Genomic DNA, 21,441 nt, shown 5'->3' on the forward strand with positions numbered 1-21,441 from the left:
TCAGTCTCGTCATATATGAGCCCGAGAGCAGAAAAAAAAGATCAACAGAGGAAAGTTCAGGGGCGTCAGGAGCCAAGGAGAAGGCCCATTCTTGGGGCCCGTCCTGGAGCCAGGACATAATTATACCCACTCGCTGGCTCTCCGAACCTTAGGAGTGGGGCTTTAAACGTAAATAGAGCCTACAACTCTCCTGAAAGGAGAAAAAGGTCTTCCGGTCCCCTGAGAACCGGTCAGGCAACTTGAGGTGGGGTTAACGAGCCGAGTCAAACCAGGAGTGTACGAGGTACCAAACGCAGAGCAGGAGAGTAGTGAACGAGCCGAGTCAAACCAGGAGTGTACGAGGTACCAAACGCAGAGCAGGAGAGTAGTCAGTAAGCCAGGGTCAATATGAAGCAGGGACAAATAGTTCAAGCAGCAGCAGCAGAGCCAGGAAACAGGAGAATCACCGGCAAAGGAGGAGCAGGAAGTGAAGGTATAAATAGACAGAGGGCGGGAGCTAGCTCCGTCTGGCCAGGCTGTGATAGGCTCTCCCACTCCTCAGCCTCCCAGCCTGATTGGTAGAAGGAGGGGGTCACTCGATCAGACTTAGGAGCAGGTGCAGACTGACTAACCACGGGCGTCTACACAGAAGCTGTGTCTGGCAGATCCTTTACAGTACCCCCCTGAAATGCAAAGTGCTGCAGAGTATGTTGGCGCTATATAAATAAGGATGATGATGATTATTATTATTATTATTATGTTACTATGCTGTATGAGAATGAAGGGAACATTTACCAACTGGGTCACCAGGCACATGACACTACCCTCTGGTTACCCTTCCAAATGCTCCTCTGGATGAATGGGCAACAACTTCCACAGACACACTCCAAAATGTGGTTGAAAGCCTTCCCAGAAGAGTAGAAGCCATTTAAACTGCAATGGTAGACCAACTCCATATTAATGCCTATGGATTTAGACTGGGATGTCATAAAAGCTCCTGTAAGTGTAATGTGTTGGTGTCCCAATACTTTTGTCCATATCATGTATGCACCATTTCTGCTTCCCCTACACCTAGTATTTTTTTTTTTTAACTTGTGGCTGACATATCATAAAAAAGTCCCCAATGATACGTGTCTTCATTTGTTAACTAGAGTTAAAGCATTAATTTCACCTGTATTAGGCTTTTAAGATTGCACCACCTATGCATCATTGTTTGTTGAAAGTCTACCAGCTAACTAAACTAACTAGCTAAAATAGATTTTTTTTTTATTTGGAACTAAAATAGTACCATAAATACAAGGCAATTTGTCTAGTGTACATATTCTAGAATAGGTTAAGACAAGTGGCATTTGTTCATAGGCAGGTAAACAGGCGCCGGTAGAGATCGCTAATAGAGTTATACAATCAGAGTGGTGTCATGAGCTTAAATAAATAGACAGGTGTCTGACATCAGTCACTAAACCAGGAAATCATGTGTGCTAGACCTTTAAATCCCAGATTGTTGCAAGTGTGCATGCCTAAACAAGCAAATAGCAGCAGAGAGAAACTCCAGGTGACCCATAGCATAACTTCAGCAGCATCAGCCGTGGGTCATGCATCCGCTAAATAAACAGAAGAAACGGGGAAGAAAAGGGGAAAGCCGGCTATAGGAACATAGTAAGCAACCAGCATTCACAACAAAAGATACTGGAGCAGATTTACTACTGTGTCTAGAAAGTGTAAAAAAAATGCACTAAACTTCGCGCAATTTTGATGTTTGCACCTCACTAGACACTTTTTAAAAGTGGCACGAAAAGGGGATGTAATTTTTTTAAAGAAATGGTGTGGTTTTCCAGAAAGTGGAAGGGCTTACAATGCACCAATGTGCTCCAAAAACCTGGCACAAACTAGGCCAAAATCAAACCAATAAGCCAAATCAAAAGGGCAATAAAGAAGAGAAAAGTGTCTAACAAGTCATGCAAAAAGCGCCAAAATGATCATGCAGCATGTAGCACTGTGATAAATTTAGCGCATTTTGCCTGGTCTAAATTTATACTGTCTAACAATAAGGCTTGGTTCCCATGCGTCGGATACGCTGCGTAAAACTGCACAGTGTATCCAACCTGGAATCCGCAGCACATTCTGTACGAAAAACCGAACCACATTGTGGTGCAGTTTTTAGTTCATACTTCATACTTCGTTCATACGTACCCTGGCGGTTGTCATGGTGACAAGTTCCTCCTTTGGTGTCTAGTCCGGCTTCCCTGGATGACGCTGCAGCACATGAGATTGGCTGCAGCGGTTACATGGGATGATACATCATCCCAGGGGGCTGGGCTGGAGGAAGAAGCAGGGAGTTCTAAGTAAGTATAATTATTTTTTTCTGAGTTGCGATTTTTGCGGCAAAATCGCTGCAATTCTGCCACAGAAGTCACAGCACAATTTCTTAATGTTTTTGCTGTGTTTTTTTCTGCAGCGTGGGCATGAGATTTTCTAAATCTCAACCACTTTGATGCTACTGTAAATGCTGCAGAATTTCCCCACACAATTCCATTGCGGAAATTCGGGAACCAGGCCTAAGACAGCATTGGTATGAGCGCCTCAGTATCTATTACATTTATGTTGGATCAAAACAGAAACAAAATGTTCATTAGAATAAAGTTGTGCATATTTCGAATAATAAAGCAAAAACAATAAATAAAACATTTTCAGATGTTCATCCATATCAAACAGCAAAGTTCTCCATGATATATACCTTAGGCTATTTATAAGCCTAAATATTATTATGCTAAATTATGATAGCTTCCATTAAAATCCATTCAAGGATTAAAGTACAACAATAGGAGCTGCCAAAATAAAGTTATATCAAACTTTTTGTTTTTGCTAACTACTGCTTCTGTTTAAAAATGAAAGTATTTTTATATAGAGAATAATGAATACTTGGCAGCCCTTTGAGGTAATTTCAAGACTGTGCATTGGTGATAAGAAAATAATTATAAATAATAATTGGCAGTCAGTAGGAATGGCTTTTGGATACATACATCACATTTTAGAAGTTACATCTAGTTATTTTAATCTCAGAGTTCAAGTTTTTGGGACAAGTTAGATTTATCAATACATTGATTGTACTTCCTCTGTGCCAATAGTTTTGTGGTTGCTTCATATGTTTTTTTTTTACCTATATCAATAACAGAGAAGTCCTAAAAATCATATCTAAAGATTGCTCTGGGTATTAGACATTTGTTGGTGTATTCTGCAGACAATCTATAAAGGTGGAAGATTCTCCGAATCATGGATGGTGGAGGCCAGAGGGCAAAACAAAAATACAAAAAATAGTTTAGGGACCTGATTAAATGTACCATGGGTAACATATAATATGGAAAAGGAAAACTTTTCCAATATCCTAACCTATTAACTTTTTGTACCCTCTTCTGTCTACTCTCTTTTTGTATACAGCACTGTGTGATGAAGCCTCATCCACAACACTATCTGCTGGCGTGACGTTTATGGCAATATACATGCATGCTCGGCCACCTGATCTCTTCCAGTCAACACTGAAGGCAGATGGGGCAACAGAGCCTTTACGTAGGAAAAGGAGCTTTGATCCTCAGTAAGATATCTTAGTTAAAGCTTTCTAATCATCACATATTAAAAAAATAAATATTTTGTTGTAGGTATACTTCCAATTCTCATATTTTGTCTGGGAGGCACTTTAGAGAGCTGGAAGGTGGAGTCTTAGGTGGTGGAGACTACCTTATTTTATTGGTAAAAACAAGCAAGCAGATGTTTTATATATACATACAGTATATATCCATTCTAAAAACCATTTATCCTAAGCTAAAGAATGGAGCAACATGTTAGTAAACTTGGTGCACAAACTTTCTGTATTATTTTCCTATGTGCTGTTACCCTAATTGTGTGTTTAGATGAAGTTAGGTAGTCTAAATATCATGTCAAATCAGATATCTGCCTTTTTTGGCTTCATGTGTCAACAAATTGGAAAACGGTCTTATTATATAAGATAAACAATACATTCAAAAGCATTTGATAAATGACATAAGCGACATGTGAATGAATACTTTTCCATCAATTATAACTATATTTATTTTTTATTCTTTTTTTTTTTAGCACACACTTTTCCAGTGGTTCAATGCTAAATTGTAAAAATGATTGAGCCTTCATATGTTTATTTTTTCAAAGAGAGTAATAAAAATTACTTTTACTTTTTATTTCATTAAAATAAGTAATAACCGAGCAGTAGATATGCAATAATTTATTACATAGATCATCACACAACTTTTTTCTCCAATGGGAAAATATTGAGATTGTGGTAACTCTTGATTTTACTGCAACCATCACAATGCAAAAAGTCACCATGAAGCCCAAGCCCACATATCAAATGTTTGGCAAAACAAATACAGCATTCCTGCACCCTTGGAAAACAAGTTATTGCCAGTATAATGTCTTGAAGAAGTTTTGATTTTTACTGGACCAGTATGACTTGCAGTTCAACAAGTTGTGCACCTTGAACATATAAGTGTGACTGCCAAAGAAATAACAGATATTTTGGTATTTTTTTTAAATCAAAGCCCATAACGTAATCTAATAAAAAAAATGTTATGGTAGGACCTGAAGCAGCTCACCAACTTTCATACATTGACACAATACTGTAGAAAGTATAAACCAAAATTCTAAACTGTTCATAAATAGTTTATAAATAGAACACCAGTACATAGAAATAAAGACAAAGCATACAATCAGTAAAAAAAACACCTCAAAATTGAGTAGCAACAATTTTTCATAATACCCATAGTGCAAGCTAATTTTTATGCACAATTACTTATATTTATATTTTTTTTTTTAAAAAAACCTGTTACCAAGATTACCCACGTCAGGTGAAATTGTAAAGATGTAATTGCAGCAAACAGTAAATGGGAAAATGATGATGACAAAGTGTCTTGTCAAGAACTATTAGATTCAATTAAATCCCCCCCCCCCCGACAATTTTTACATCAATAGCTGATGCTCCATCATAATCCATTGTATGAATTGTAAAATATTCTCTTACATTTTGTACTCATTTTCTTATTTTACTTGTGCTGAATTTAAAGAAGTTGACAAAATACAAGGGAAATGTAATTTGTCTCCTGTTTGCTAATTCAGCTACAATAGTAAAGCATTTGGGGGAAGACATTGAGGGGGCATGCTTCATTGTATATTCACAACATTTGAGGCTTTTTATAGGCCAAGAAACACAAGTATGGTAACAATATGATGATATATTCTAACTCTGTTTACTGAAATGAATAAAAAATGATACAAGATTAATTTGGCAGTCGACACCATCCATGCCGAGTGCTAACAGTAAAATTATATACAGTGTTTCACTGACAATTTGCCATGATAGTAACAGTGGGTGTGTATTTTCATATAGAGTAATATCTTTGTAAAAGAATCACTGAATTCTAGCAATATGCCCCAGTTTATGTAATTACCAAAACATCTTTCTATATTTTGAAGTATAATTTATTTTTTTTGTATAATAAAAGAAAGTCCAATGTTTCCAGAATTGAATCTCACCAACTTAATAAACTATACTTATTGCAAGATAACAAACATACATGTGACATGTTGAAACATTTCTTATTATCACTATCCCCATATGACCAGTTTGCACTCTTTAATTCTTTACATAAACTAAGCCAGGGCTTTTTGCTTTGGAATATATACAAAATTAATATCTTACCTTCATATACTGCTTTAAATCCTTGAGCGCTAACTGCAAAATCTGTTGTAAACCAAAGTGTGAGAATAGAACCTGTGCTTACTATTGATGATGGGAGTTGGAATCCAGACAACCTGAAAAACATAAGAGAATACAAAGTTAATGGGATGTAAATCCTGTAGCTTTATTGTTTTATTTGTATTTTGGGCTTTTGCTTCCCAAGCAGAAAAATCATGATATAATCTATTTTCTATAATGCACATAAAGACAAAATTAAAGTAAAGTTTACTTAAGATGACCACCTAATACTGCAGTGAGAATTATCTTCTAGAGGTATCGATATCACAAAGAAACGGCTAATATACCGTATTTTTTGGACTATTGGAACCACTTTTTTTTTGTGCAGTTACTATTACAGAAGCAGGAAACAGCATAAGGCCTTATTCACATGAACGTGTTAAACGTCCGTGTGATGGCCGTTGAAACAACGGCCGTCATACGAACCCACACGGTCGTTGTTTCAACAGACCGTGAGAAGAGTCCGTGAGAAAATAGGACATGTCCTATTTTTTCACGCATCCCTCCATAGACTCTAGTTTATGGGGATGCGTGATATCGCATCCCACAGCACAGAGCACGGATGCACCTCGGACGTGAAAAACAGACAATAATTTAATTGGCGTAAAAACTGTTGAATTTAGAGAGGGCTCTGCATCTCCTGCCTAGACTCCTGCAACATTCTTCTCTGTTACCTCCCCTCTAATACTCTTGCATCCTCAAGTACGCTGTCTGATTATTTTACTTTCCCTTGGTTTCTCCACCGCCTCCCCCTCTGCCATTTCCTTTAGTGGCTGCCCATTGCCCAGACAATTCATTCAAAAATACTAACAATTACATACAAGTCCGCTCACAATCTGTCCTGTCCATACAACTCTACTCTAATCTACCGATACCTCCCCATATATAATCTCCGGTCCTCAAAATACCTCCTTCTTTGCTCTCCTATTGTCTGCTCCTCACACCATTGTCTTCAAGATTTTTCTTGTGCATCCCCCATACTCTGGAACTTGCTGCCTCAACGTATCAGACGGTCTCCCACCATCCAAACTTTTGAAACCAACCTGAAAACCCATTTCTTTAAAAAAAGCTTACAACCTACAATAATCCTGCCACCACTACACTACAAGATAAAGAGCTTCTACCCTCACCTTCTGTCTCCTTCCCTCCTCAATTGTAAGCCCAGTATGTCACATCAAAAAAACTTAAATTAAAATGAAAAAAAATAAAAATTCAAAAGTACATCCTGTCATGCGCGGATTTTTTTTTTTTTTTTGCTATGTATGTCGAATACCTACATTTCAATAAAGTAAAAATAAAAAAACTCCAGTAAAATATATTTTTCGTTTAAAAAAAAAAAAATAATGCTTAAAACACTTTTTTTATGCTAAATTCAATTAAAACGATTTTCCAAGTTCAGAACAAAATAAGCTAAGAGCAGGAAATGTGTTAAAATAATAGAATAACAAATATTTAGCTGAAAATCCCCATCACTCCAGAACTGTGCTCCAATGCTACCCATCAATCATTGTTTACTTCATTGTAGCGATGGAGTAGCCGTTTAACCATATGACGACTGCAGCCAATCACTGGGCTCAGTGATGAGTCTATTGACTGGCTGCAGTAGTCATGTGGGTAGACGGTTACTTTATTGCTGCAGCTAAGTAAGCAATGACTGACAGGGAGCACTGGAGCTGCTCTTAGCCCATTTCATCCTGACCTCAAAATCCCCTTTAAGACACTCTTCTGTTCTTTTTTCAGTCTATACAATATATACGTATATTATATATACATATATCTATATATACATGTATCTATATATATATATATATAAATATATGTCTAGATATGTATATATATATATATATATATATATATATATATATATATATTTATTTATACTCCAATTGTAGATGAACACAGCACTCCAACTATAAATTAGGCCATGTGCACAATACCAAGAGGATGAATCACTTCCCCAACTTGAAATATACAAAAACCATAGGAAGAAATAACGGCACCAGGACGTTTCGGTCCGTCAAAGAACCTTTGAAAAACAGCTTGAGAAAGGTTCTCTGACGGACCGAAACGTCGCTGCTCACTTGAGGTGAATAAATCCACCCTTTTTCATAAATCTTGAAGTCCTGGTGCCGTTACTTCTTCCTATGGTTTTCGTGTATGTATATGGTTTTACAAAAGTTGGCTGGATTGTTTTGTAAAACAAAAATGACTGGTTTATTATGTCAGTGAGGCTAGAAGGAAGAACCTACAAACTTCTATTGGCTAATACGGATCATCTGATGTTATATGGAGGAGGACCCTTGATGTGGAAGCCAGTGGTGCCATGTTTGCTTCAGTATTGCAATTTTTTGTGAATATGTTGAACGGTAGGCCCTAGAGAGCTGATACCCAGTGTAAAACCTTCGAAAGCGCCTGATTTAGTTATGTGCCAAATTTGGTGCAGTTGGTCCAGTGGTTTGGACGTGCATAAACAACAGACAGCAGATATTAATCCATTTAATATATATATATATATATATATATATATATATATATATATATATATATATATATATAAAATCAAGAATGATGTATGGTTGGATAAAGTAGCCAACCCCTTTAATGTGAAACATATATACTTCTTGTATAATACAATATTGTATAATTAATTGTTTTTGTCAAGGTGGTTTGACGCTTGTTGACCAGTTGGAAAGTTTTTCTTCAAAATATTCCTGTATTCTCTTTATTGTTTAGCAAAACAAACATTGCAGATCTGTGTTAGCCGGTAAAATCTATAGGATGTTTAGAGATGAACAAATCATTAAAAATTTTCTTCTTCATTGATTCTCCAAAATGTCAGTCACACTGGTTTGCTGCATCCGTTTCTATAGTGAATCTCTAAAATTGTATTTTCCATTGATTCTCCAAAATCAAGAGCAACTAAACCCAATGTGTTATTACATACACTGTTTCAGGAAAAGTTAAATCAAACATTTTAGACAAACAAAGCAATGTAGCACACAATCTCACAATCTGTACAGGGAAGAAATGTAGTAGTATCTCTGAGAACTATCAAAGAAATCATCAGTAAACCATCAGAAATGGGAGGAGCTGCATTTAAAATAATTATATCAGATAACATCCAAGAAACTCACAGTTATCTAATAAAATGTATTACACCCAGCTGAAGGAGAATCCCATCAAAAATATCAAGGTTAGCAAACAGATCATAAAGGGATTTAACCCTGTAACCTTCATATTAGATATAATATCAGAGAATCCCAAGTGTATACGGTGTACCATATTTGTTACCCAAAATACACAAATAATTCATAAATTGTAGATTCTGACATATAAATAAAAAGGAAAAAATTCTGGCTAGGTAGAAAACATTCTGAAACCCCTGTTAAGAAATATACCTAGTTACATTCAGCTAACCAATGATTGTGCCCACAACCAGCAAATTGGTCATGAACAGTTCTAAGTACCAATTTTCTAAAGTGAACATTTGAAACATTTGAAAGTAGATATTTATCTGAAGCATTTTTATACAGTTAGGTCCAGAATTATTTGGACAGTGACACAATCTTTATGATTTGGGCTCTGCATGCCACCACATTGGATTTGAAATGAAACAACTGAGATGCAATTGAAATGTAGACTTTCAGGTTTAATTCAAGGGGTTGAACAAAAATATCCTGTGCAAGGTTTAGGAATTGCAACCATTTTTCTACATAGCCTCCTCATTTCAGGGGCTCAAAGGTAATTGGACAAATTAACATTACCATAAATAAAATGTTGTTTGTTTTTTTTAATACTTTGTAGAGAATCCTTTGTAGGCCTGAATTCAGGAACCCATGGACATCACCAAACGCTGGGTTTCCTCCTTTGTGATGCTTTGCCCGGCCTTTACGGCAGCTGTCTTCAGTTGTTGCTTGTTTGTGGGTCTTTCTGCCTTAAGTTTTGTCTTAAGCAAGTAAAATTCATGCTCGATCGGGGTGAGATCTGGTGATTGACTTGGCTATTGCAGAATATTCCACTTCTTAAAAAAAACTCCTTGGTTGCTTTTGCAGTATGTTTTGGGTCATTGTCCATCTGCACTGTGAAGCGACGTCCAATCAACCTTGCTGCATTTGGTTGAATCTGAGCAGAAAGTATATCCCTGAACACTTCAGAATTCATTCGGCTGCTTCTGTCTTCAGTCACATCACCAATAAACACTAGTGACCCAGTGCCTTTGGCAGCCATGCATGCCCATGCCATCACACTGCCTCCACCATGTTTTACAGAGAATGTGGTGTGCTTTAGACCATGAGCCATTCCAAGTCTTCTCCATGCTTTCTTCCTCCCATCATTCTGGTACAGGTTGATCTTAGTTTCATCTGATCAAAGAATGCTGTTCCAGAACTGGGCTGGCTTCTTTACATGTTATTTGGCAAAGTCTAATCTGACCTTTCTATTTTTGACGCTGATTAATGGTTTGCACCTGGTGGTGAAACCTCTGTATTTGCTCTCATGAAGTCTTCTCTTTATGGTAGACTTAGATGCTGATACACCTACTTCCAGGAGAGTGTTCTTCACTTGGGTAGATGTTGTGAAGGGGTTTTTCTTCACCATGGAAAGGATTCTGTGATCATCCACCACTGTTGCCTTCCGTGGATGTCCAGGCCTTTTGGAGTTCACGAGATCACCAGTGCACTCTTATTTTTTTTTTCAAGAATTTACCTAACTGTTGATTTGGCCACTCCTAACATTTGTGCTATCTCTTTGATGGATTTCTTCATTTCTTTAGCCTAACGATAGTCTGTTTCACTTGCATTGAGAGCTCCTTTGACCTCATGTTGTGGATTCACAGCAACAGCTTCCAAATGAAAATGCCACACCTGGAATCAACTCCAGAGCTTTTACCAGCCTAATTGATGATGGATTAATGAGGGAATAGCCCATGCAGCCCATTAAATAGCTTTTGAGATAATTGTCCAATTACCTTTGGTCCCTTGAAAAAGAGGCAGCTACATATTAACCCCTTAAGGACGCAGCCTAGTTTGGGCCTTAAGGCTCAGAGCCCATTTTTCAAATCTGACATATTTCACTTTATGTGGTAATAACGTCGGAATGCTTAAACCTATCCAAGCGATTCTGAGATTGTTTTCTCGTGACACTTTGGGCTTCATGTTCGTGGTAAAATTTGGTCGATATATTCAGTGTTTATTGGTGAAAAATTGCAAAATTTAGAGAAAATTTTGAAAAAATTGCATTTTTCAGAATTTAAATGCATCTGCTTGTAAAACAGACGGTTATACCACCCAAAATAGTTACTAGTTCACATTTCCCATATGTCTACTTTAGATTGGCATCGTTTTTTTAACATTCTTTTATTTTTCTTGGACGTTACAAGGCTTAGAACATAAACAGCAATTTCTCATATTTTTAAGAAAATTTCAAAAGCCTTTTTTTTAAGGTACCTCTTGAGTTCTGAAGTGGCTTTGAGGGGCCTATGTATTAGAAACCCCCATAAAACACCCCATTTTAAAAACTAGACCCCTCAAAGTATTCAAAACAGCATTTAGAAAGTTTTTTAACCCTTCAGGCATTTCACAGGAATTAAAGCAATGTGGAGGTGAAATTTGCAAATTTCATTTTTCTTGCTGAATTTCAATATTATTCCATTTTTTTCTGTAACACAGAAGATTTTACCAGAGAAATACTACTAAATATGTATTGTCCAGATTCTGCAGTTTTTAGAAATGTCCCACATGTGGCTCTAGTGCGCTCGTGGAATAAAACACAAGCCTCAGAAACAAAGGAGCACCTAGTGCATTTTGAGGCCTCTTTTTTATTAGAATATATTTTAGGCAGCATGCCAGGTTTGAAGAGGTGTTGAGGTATGAAAGCAATGGAAACCCACCAGAAGTGACCCCATTTTGGAAATTAGACCCCTCAAGGAATTCATTTATGGTTGTTGTTATCATTTTGACCACACCGTTTTTTCACAGCACCTATTTGAATTGGGCTGTGAAATTAAAAAAATGATATTTTTTCCATTAAGATGTAATTTTTGTTCAAAATTTCTTATTTTCACAAGGAATAAAACACCCCATTTTGTTGCCCAATTTGTCCTTAGTGCGGCAATACCCCATTTGTGGTGATAAACTGCCGTTTGGGCCCATGGGAGGACTCAGAAGGAAAGGAGCGCTATGTGTTTGTTGGAGTCCAGATTTTGCTGGATTGGTTTTCGGGTTCCATGTCGCATTTGCAGAGCCCCAGAGGTATGAAAGCAATGGAAACCCACCAGAAGTGACCCCATTTTGGAAACTAGACCCCTCAAGGAATTCATTTATGGTTGTTGTTATCATTTTGACCACACCGTTTTTTCACAGCACCTATTTGAATTGGGCTGTGAATTAAAAAAATGATATTTTTTTCCATTAAGATGTAATTTTTGTTCAAAATTTCTTATTTTCACAAGGAATAAAACACCCCATTTTGTTGCCCAATTTGTCCTGAGTGCGGCAATACCCCATTTGTGGTGATAAACTGATGTTTGGGCCCATGGCAGGACTCAGAAGGAAAGGACCACCATTTGGCCTACTGGAGCTTTTCTTGTGCTAAGTCATGTAGGCAGAAGCCCCTGAGGTACCAGTACAGTTAAAACCCCCGAGAAGTGACCCCATTTTAAAAACTACACCCCTTAAGACATTCATCTAGTGGTGTAGTGAGCATTTTGACCCCACAGTTATTGTGTAAAAGGTAATGCGCAGCAGATGGTGCAAAGTGAGATTTGCAATTTCCTATGCATATATGCCATTTCAGTGTCTGATATATTGTGCCCAGCATGTGCCACTGGAGACATACACCCCATAAATTGTAATGTGGGTTCTCCCGGGTACGGCAATACCCTACATGTGGCTGTTATTAGCTGCCTGGGCACACGACAGGGCTCAGAAGGGAAGGACCACCATTTAGCCTACTGGAGCTTTTCTGGTGCTAAGTCATGTAGGCAGAACCCCTGAGGTACCAGTACAGTTGAAACCCCCGAGAAGTGACCCCATTTTAAAAACTACACCCCTTAAGACATTCATCTAGTGGTGTAGTGAGCATTTTGACCCCACAGTTATTGTGTAAAAGGTAATGCGCAGCAGATGGTGCAAAGTGAGATTTGCAATTTCCTATGCATATATGCCATTTCAGTGTCTGATATATTGTGCCCAGCATGTGCCACTGGAGACATACACCCCATAAATTGTAATGTGGGTTCTCCCGGGTACGGCAATACCCTACATGTGGCTGTTATTAGCTGCCTGGGCACACGACAGGGCTCAGAAGGGAAGGACCACCATTTAGCCTACTGGAGCTTTTCTGGTGCTAAGTCATGTAGGCAGAACCCCTGAGGTACCAGTACAGTTGAAACCCCCGAGAAGTGACCCCATTTTAAAAACTACACCCCTTAAGACATTCATCTAGTGGTGTAGTGAGCATTTTGACCCCACAGTTATTGTGTAAAAGGTAATGCGCAGCAGATGGTGCAAAGTGAGATTTGCAATTTCCTATGCATATATGCCATTTCAGTGTCTGATATATTGTGCCCAGCATGTGCCACTGGAGACATACACCCCATAAATTGTAATGTGGGTTCTCCCGGGTACGGCAATACCCTACATGTGGCTGTTATTAGCTGCCTGGGCACACGACAGGGCTCAGAAGGGAAGGACCACCATTTAGCCTACTGGAGCTTTTCTGGTGCTAAGTCATGTAGGCAGAACCCCTGAGGTACCAGTACAGTTGAAACCCCCGAGAAGTGACCCCATTTTAAAAACTACACCCCTTAAGACATTCATCTAGTGGTGTAGTGAGCATTTTGACCCCACAGTTATTGTGTAAAAGGTAATGCGCAGCAGATGGTGCAAAGTGAGATTTGCAATTTCCTATGCATATATGCCATTTCAGTGTCTGATATATTGTGCCCAGCATGTGCCACTGGAGACATACACCCCATAAATTGTAATGTGGGTTCTCCCGGGTACGGCAATACCCTACATGTGGCTGTTATTAGCTGCCTGGGCACACGACAGGGCTCAGAAGGGAAGGACCACCATTTAGCCTACTGGAGCTTTTCTGGTGCTAAGTCATGTAGGCAGAACCCCTGAGGTACCAGTACAGTTGAAACCCCCGAGAAGTGACCCCATTTTAAAAACTACACCCCTTAAGACATTCATCTAGTGGTGTAGTGAGCATTTTGACCCCACAGTTATTGTGTAAAAGGTAATGCGCAGCAGATGGTGCAAAGTGAGATTTGCAATTTCCTATGCATATATGCCATTTCAGTGTCTGATATATTGTGCCCAGCATGTGCCACTGGAGACATACACCCCATAAATTGTAATGTGGGTTCTCCCGGGTACGGCAATACCCTACATGTGGCTGTTATTAGCTGCCTGGGCACACGACAGGGCTCAGAAGGGAAGGACCACCATTTAGCCTACTGGAGCTTTTCTGGTGCTAAGTCATGTAGGCAGAACCCCTGAGGTACCAGTACAGTTGAAACCCCCGAGAAGTGACCCCATTTTAAAAACTACACCCCTTAAGACATTCATCTAGTGGTGTAGTGAGCATTTTGACCCCACAGTTATTGTGTAAAAGGTAATGCGCAACAGATGGTGCAAAGTGAGATTTGCAATTTCCTATGCATATATGCCATTTCAGTGTCTGATATATTGTGCCCAGCATGTGCCACTGGAGACATACACCCCATAAATTGTAATGTGGGTTCTCCCGGGTACGGCAATACCCTACATGTGGCTGTTATTAGCTGCCTGGGCACACGACAGGGCTCAGAAGGGAAGGACCACCATTTAGCCTACTGGAGCTTTTCTGGTGCTAAGTCATGTAGGCAGAACCCCTGAGGTACCAGTACAGTTGAAACCCCCGAGAAGTGACCCCATTTTAAAAACTACACCCCTTAAGACATTCATCTAGTGGTGTAGTGAGCATTTTGACCCCACAGTTATTGTGTAAAAGGTAATGCGCAGCAGATGGTGCAAAGTGAGATTTGCAATTTCCTATGCATATATGCCATTTCAGTGTCTGATATATTGTGCCCAGCATGTGCCACTGGAGACATACACCCCATAAATTGTAATGTGGGTTCTCCCGGGTACGGCAATACCCTACATGTGGCTGTTATTAGCTGCCTGGGCACACGACAGGGCTCAGAAGGGAAGGACCACCATTTAGCCTACTGGAGCTTTTCTGGTGCTAAGTCATGTAGGCAGAACCCCTGAGGTACCAGTACAGTTGAAACCCCCGAGAAGTGAACCCATTTTAAAAACTACACCCCTTAAGACATTCATCTAGAGTGTAGTGAGCATTTTGACCCAACAGTTATTGTGTAAAAGGTAATGCGCAGTAGATGGTGCAAAGTGAGATTTGCAATTTCCTATACATATATGCCATTTCAGTGTCCGATATATTGTGCCCAGCATGTGCCACCGGAGACATACACCCCATAAATTGTAATGTGGGTTCTCCCGGGTACGGCAATACCCTACATGTGGCTGTTATTTGCTGCTTGGGCACATGGCAGGGCTCAAAAGGGAAAGATGAGGGGGATAAGCTGTGCGGAGTGCATCAGGGTAAATTAAAAATCAAGGGATGTATGGTACATTTTAAAACAATCTTTCATACAGAGCCCTGGTTTTTCGGGACACGTGTCGCATTGGTATGTTGTGTCCTTCCTTATCCCCCTCTTATAGCACACTTTGCACCTCTTTTGACTTTTTCCCTTCTTGCCAGTTTGGGGAACTTCTCCTGGAAAGTGTTGCCCTGGTACGATGCGTGTGGCCTCGCTTCCAGAAGTACTGGGTGCCCCTCCTTCCTGGTCGCCAAAAATTAGGTTCTTTATAACCACCTCTTGAAATTCCAAGAAAGTTCCCCTCTGGCCTGCACATCGACGTAGCACGTACGCATTGTACAATGCCATCTGTATGATGTGCACGGCCAGCTTCTTATACCACACCCTCGATTTCCGCGTAGCGCTGTAGGGCTTCAGGACTTGATCTGACAAGTCCACCCCTCCCATGTACCTATTGTAGTCCAGGATGCAATCTGGTTTGGGGGTCTCTGTACTGGTACCTCGTACAGGTACATGGGTACTGGTGTGGCCATGTATTGTTGTCAATACAAGGACATCTCTCTTGTCCTTGTACTTGACACACAATATGTTGCTACTAGAATGTGCCCTGCTCTCACCCCTTCTGAGTGTTTGCCCAAGCAGTGTTTTAGGGAGGCCTCTAAGATTTTTTCTAGCAGTGCCGCATGCCGCAGTCCTTCTGGAAGCGAGGCACTTGAAGAGCGGGACGCTGGTATAAAAATTATCCAGGTAGAGGTGGTAACCCTGGTCCAGCAGTGGGTGCACCAAATCCCACACAATTTTTGCGTTAATTCCCAGTAAGGGGGGGCATTCTGGGGGCTGAATACTGCTGTCCTTCCCTTCATATATCCTGAATTTATATGTATACCCTGATGCACTCTCGCACAGCTTATACAACTTCACGCCATACCTTGCCCTCTTACTTGGCAGGTATTGGCGGAATTGAAGCCTCCCTTTAAAATGTACCAGGGACTCATCAATGGAAATACACTTCTCGGGGGTGTATGCTTGGGCAAACCGGGCACTGAAATGGTCTAATAGGGGTCTCAGTTTATATAAACGGTCAAAACTGGGGTCATCTCGGGGTGGGCACTGCTCATTATCGGCATAATGTAGGAAGCGAAGTATTGCCTCATAACGCATCCTGGACATGGCCATACGGTACATCGGGGTGTGGTATAGGATGTCCGTGCTCCAGTAGGTCCTAATGGATGGCTTTTTTAGAAGCCCCATGTTCAAGAGCAGTCCCCAGAACTTGCCCAACTCTGCTGCGTTTACAGGAGTCCACCTCTGGGATTGGGCATAAAATGAGTTGGGGTTCTTGGTGATATACTGTTGGGCATATAAATTAGTCTGGGTGACCATTAGCTCTATAAAGTTATCAGTGAAGAAGAACTTGAAAAAGTCCATCTCACTGAACCCTGCCGTGTTAAATTTGATGCCTGGGCTGCCCGTGTACTCAGGGATTTGGGGTTCATAATGGTCTGGTGTGGGCGTCCAAATGGGGTCACTTCGCTCAGGGGTATCACTTGTTGTGGGGTCACTTCTCTCAGGGATTTCTACTATGGTGGTGGTCCTGGGGCGTCTCCTAGGGGGTCCCTCCTCTTCATCGCTGGATGAGGAGGTAGACAAATAAAATAGTGTATCGCCATCCGACGAGTCTGTGTCGGAGGCCAGAAATGCATACGCCTCTTCAGCAGTAAATGTCCGTTGGGACATGCTTGTTGTGCGAAGACAAAATTTATATACTGCAAAAAAATAAATCCCTAACTGGGAGCAATAGGATAGCACAACTAGCACAAATGTGTGTTTTGTTTTTAGAGAGCAAGTGGACTTCCCTGACACTAAAGCTAACTAGGGCGAGGGTTCCTAACACTAAACCTAACTAAATTTTATGTGGACTTCCCTAACGCTAAACCTAACTACGGCGACGATTCCCTGACACTAAACCTATCTAGATTATTTCAAGCTTCCCTGACACTAAACCTAACTACGGTGACGGGTGCCTGACACTAAACCTATCTAATTATTCCGAGCTTCCCTGACGCTAAACCTAACTACGGTGATGGATCCCTAACGCTAAGCCTATCTACGGTGACCGATTCCTGACGCTAAATTCCCTGACACTATACCTAACTACGCTTTTTGACGGTTCCCTGACACTAACTAACCCTAATACTAAACTAACCAGTTAAATTTTCAAAATTGGCTAAACTAACTATTTTTTTTTGTTTCTTTTTTTTCTTTTTATATTTTTTTTTTTTGTTTTATGTTTTATATAGAAAAAAATGAAAAAAAAATCCCCAGGGACCAAGAAATGTGGTCCTGAAGACTGAAAAGTGGTCAGTGATAGGAGATCACTGACCAAAAAACGTGGGTAGAACTCAAAGAGGAAGGGAACAGGAGTGGGTAGTGGATGGGGTGGTGGGAAGCAAAAAAAACGTTGTTTTAGAAACTTTTTTTCACTTTTTTTCACTTCTTTTCTCTCTGACTCTCTGCTCACAACCGATCTCAACGCCTCGCTAACTCCAACAGGGCGTTCAGGGCGGTTGCAGCAGGATGTGAGGTCAGAGAGAGGAAGTGACGAGAATGATCGCTGCTATTGGCTAGTTACTCACTGACTAGCCAATAGCGGCGATCGGCGAGGCGGGACCATAGTAAATGGTCCCGGCCCATTATGCTGTGATAGCATGCTGTCAGAAACAGCAGCTATCACAGCTCAGGAACGCCGGGCTCGAGCACTGCTGTGCTGAATGAGACCGATCGCTGCTATTGGCTAGTTACTCACTGACTAGCCAATAGCGGCGATCGGCGAGGCGGGACCATAGTAAATGGTCCCGTCCCATTATGCCGTGATAGCCTGCTGTCAGAAACAGCAGCTATCACAGCGCATGAACGCGCCGGGCGCGCGCACCGCTGTTCTAACTGCAAGACGTACTATTACGGCATGGAGCGCGAACGATAGAGCTGCCATGACGTAATAGTACGTCAAGGAGCGGGAAGGGGCTAATACTAAACTAACCAGTTAAATTTTCAAAATTGGCTAAACTAACTATTTTTTTTTGTTTCTTTTTTTTCTTTTTATATTTTTTTTTTTGTTTTATGTTTTATATAGAAAAAAATGAAAAAAAAATCCCCAGGGACCAAGAAATGTGGTCCTGAAGACTGAAAAGTGGTCAGTGATAGGAGATCACTGACCAAAAAACGTGGGTAGAACTCAAAGAGGAAGGGAACAGGAGTGGGTAGTGGATGGGGTGGTGGGAAGCAAAAAAAACGTTGTTTTAGAAACTTTTTTTCACTTTTTTTCACTTCTTTTCTCTCTGACTCTCTGCTCACAACCGATCTCAACGCCTCGCTAACTCCAACAGGGCGTTCAGGGCGGTTGCAGCAGGATGTGAGGTCAGAGAGAGGAAGTGACGAGAATGATCGCTGCTATTGGCTAGTTACTCACTGACTAGCCAATAGCGGCGATCGGCGAGGCGGGACCATAGTAAATGGTCCCGGCCCATTATGCTGTGATAGCATGCTGTCAGAAACAGCAGCTATCACAGCTCAGGAACGCCGGGCTCGAGCACTGCTGTGCTGAATGAGACCGATCGCTGCTATTGGCTAGTTACTCACTGACTAGCCAATAGCGGCGATCGGCGAGGCGGGACCATAGTAAATGGTCCCGTCCCATTATGCCGTGATAGCCTGCTGTCAGAAACAGCAGCTATCACAGCGCATGAACGCGCCGGGCGCGCGCACCGCTGTTCTAACTGCAAGACGTACTATTACGGCATGGAGCGCGAACGATAGAGCTGCCATGACGTAATAGTACGTCAAGGAGCGTGAAGGGGTTAAAGAGCTATAATTCCTAAACACTTTCTAAAAATAGGATGTGAATACCCTCAAATTGAAACTGAGAATCTTCACTTTAAGCCTATATTAATTATATAACTGTATATTCAATAGGTTTTAGTAAACAGCTAAAATGCCAAAAGTTGTGTCACTGTCTAAATAATTTTGGCCCTAACTGTATGTATAGGTAAGCCGTGGTTATAACTTGGAGGTATATCTCGGCATAACCAGTTTGCGACGATCCTGGCCCTTACCACGGGTGGTCGAGTGGGCACAACTGCTGTGTCCCATAAATCAATGAAACTGCGCACTTCTGCTTGTGCCCTAAATTATAATACAATGAATGTTTGACATTTTATGGGAAATTTATTCAAAATTTATATCAGGAATGTGAAAATGGCTACTTTAAACATTATAACTGTATTCACGTGTTCTGACAACCAATTGCTTCTCATTATTTCATATAAACCTGTTAATTTTAAATATTATCATGTACTAAACCTTATTATGTAAAGGCTTTACAAAGTTTCTACAACAACACTGTTTTGTGGTCAAAAGAATTTCCAGAATGAAAAGTTTTTGAAAATATATCTGCCTGGAAAGGGCTACAAAGCCTTTGAATAGTTATGTATCTTCCCAGAAGACGACAGCCTGCTATAATTACCAAGGTAGAAATACAAGATCATCCAGAAACATCTCAGAAGAAGATGCAAAAACGTGGAGACTTCTATGGCTTAAAGGATACCTAACTATTCAGGTGACTTTTCAGAATAAGCTGTCATATGTATGTACATGAGGAATAACACTATTTCTGTCCATTATATGACTTGTATTCTGAATTATTTAGCAGTTTTCCCCTCTGCAGGCTCTATCTCTAGCACCTCTTGCACATGATCCAGTTTGGGCTGTGAATTGCTGTTCCATACTGTATAATTTTGTTCAGTACGGAACAGCAGTTCCGTGGGCAGACATAGACTTCTAGCATTATAAAATGTCTACTATACCAGTAGTCCCATTCACCTGTACTAGAATGTGGCCGACACATGGACTGTTTTTCACGGCCCGAACTCAGTTGTGTGTAAGAGGTATAATTCTCAGTTGTCTCTGAATTAGCAGGTGGAGCCTAACAGCTATCATGTCTTCTATACACTGCACACAGAGAAGAGGAGAATTCTGCCCTTCTATCTCTATCTATCAAATACAAAGAAGCTGCAGCAACATGAAGGAGATCATACAGCAGTAATGAGCAGTGTAGCTGAGAATCCAGCACTAGGAAGCTGCAGTGTGTGTCTCTTTCTCTCTCTGCTCTTCCCTCCCCTCTCTGTAGACTTCTATTGGCAGGCAGTGAAGAAATACACCCCCACTTTCTGCAATCCGTTAATTCTGCTCTGTTATTAGGGATGAAATTTGTTTGGAAACAGGGAGTGGACAGCAGCATACAGGAAGAGACATACCTAGTGGCAGTAACTTCACACAGAATTTGCATGGATAAAACAACAACATTTTAACAGTAAGTAAATTACAAAGATAATATATATCACACATAATATAAGATTAGCATAAGTTGTTTGAAAAGTTAGTGTCCATGTTTAAGCTAAGCTCAATGTTCATGAATACAATAAGAAAAGGTTTCATTGTGGACTAGCAATTTTATTCATAATTTTATATTTGGCCTTGTATACAAATATACTGTTACTCACTCATCACTTTAATTCATTTTGTATCACAGCTTGACAAAATACTCCAACTATCTGCAACATCGCTTTGTCTTTATGACATCGCATTACTTCAATTGTGTGCTGTTCTACCATTCTTACTGATTTGGACAACTAGAAGCTAAGGTGCTGCTTAACATATATAAACGTTGCCCGACTGTCAAGCCTGCACCTCATACTTTTTTCTCCTTTCTCCTAATGCCGCAACATAGAGAAGCATCCAAGGATAGAATCATTGGAGTATTCTCAAAAACAACACGACGAGAATTACGACTGACAGGGGCTCCCATGAATTACTATCAATTACTCTTTCAGCTACAATAACACAACTCATTGAAAAAAAAAGATCACACTAGAATTCTAGCCATGCTGACTGAATATTACAGAACTCACCATATCAATAGAGGCTTAAAGGAGTCAGTCATCAGATATGTGCCTATCAATGCAGCAGCACAGTAATACAGTGTAGCCTCACTTGAATCTAACACTGTTTTCAT

General features: G+C 40.2%; 1 protein-coding gene across 1 annotated transcript in view; it reads right to left on the reverse strand.

Annotated features, from left to right (window-relative positions):
• The window catches only part of CSMD1 (CUB and Sushi multiple domains 1), a 1,675,903-nt gene that overhangs the window by 1,197,447 nt on the left and 457,015 nt on the right, over window positions 1–21,441 (reverse strand). The window contains exon 3 of the mRNA XM_075861938.1: window positions 5,705–5,817. Within this exon, the coding sequence (XP_075718053.1) occupies window positions 5,705–5,817 (113 nt within the window). The remainder of the gene's footprint in view (window positions 1–5,704; window positions 5,818–21,441) is intronic.

The sequence above is a fragment of the Rhinoderma darwinii genome, chromosome 4 (genome assembly GCF_050947455.1).
Source record: "Rhinoderma darwinii isolate aRhiDar2 chromosome 4, aRhiDar2.hap1, whole genome shotgun sequence".
Taxonomy (NCBI): domain Eukaryota; kingdom Metazoa; phylum Chordata; class Amphibia; order Anura; family Rhinodermatidae; genus Rhinoderma; species Rhinoderma darwinii.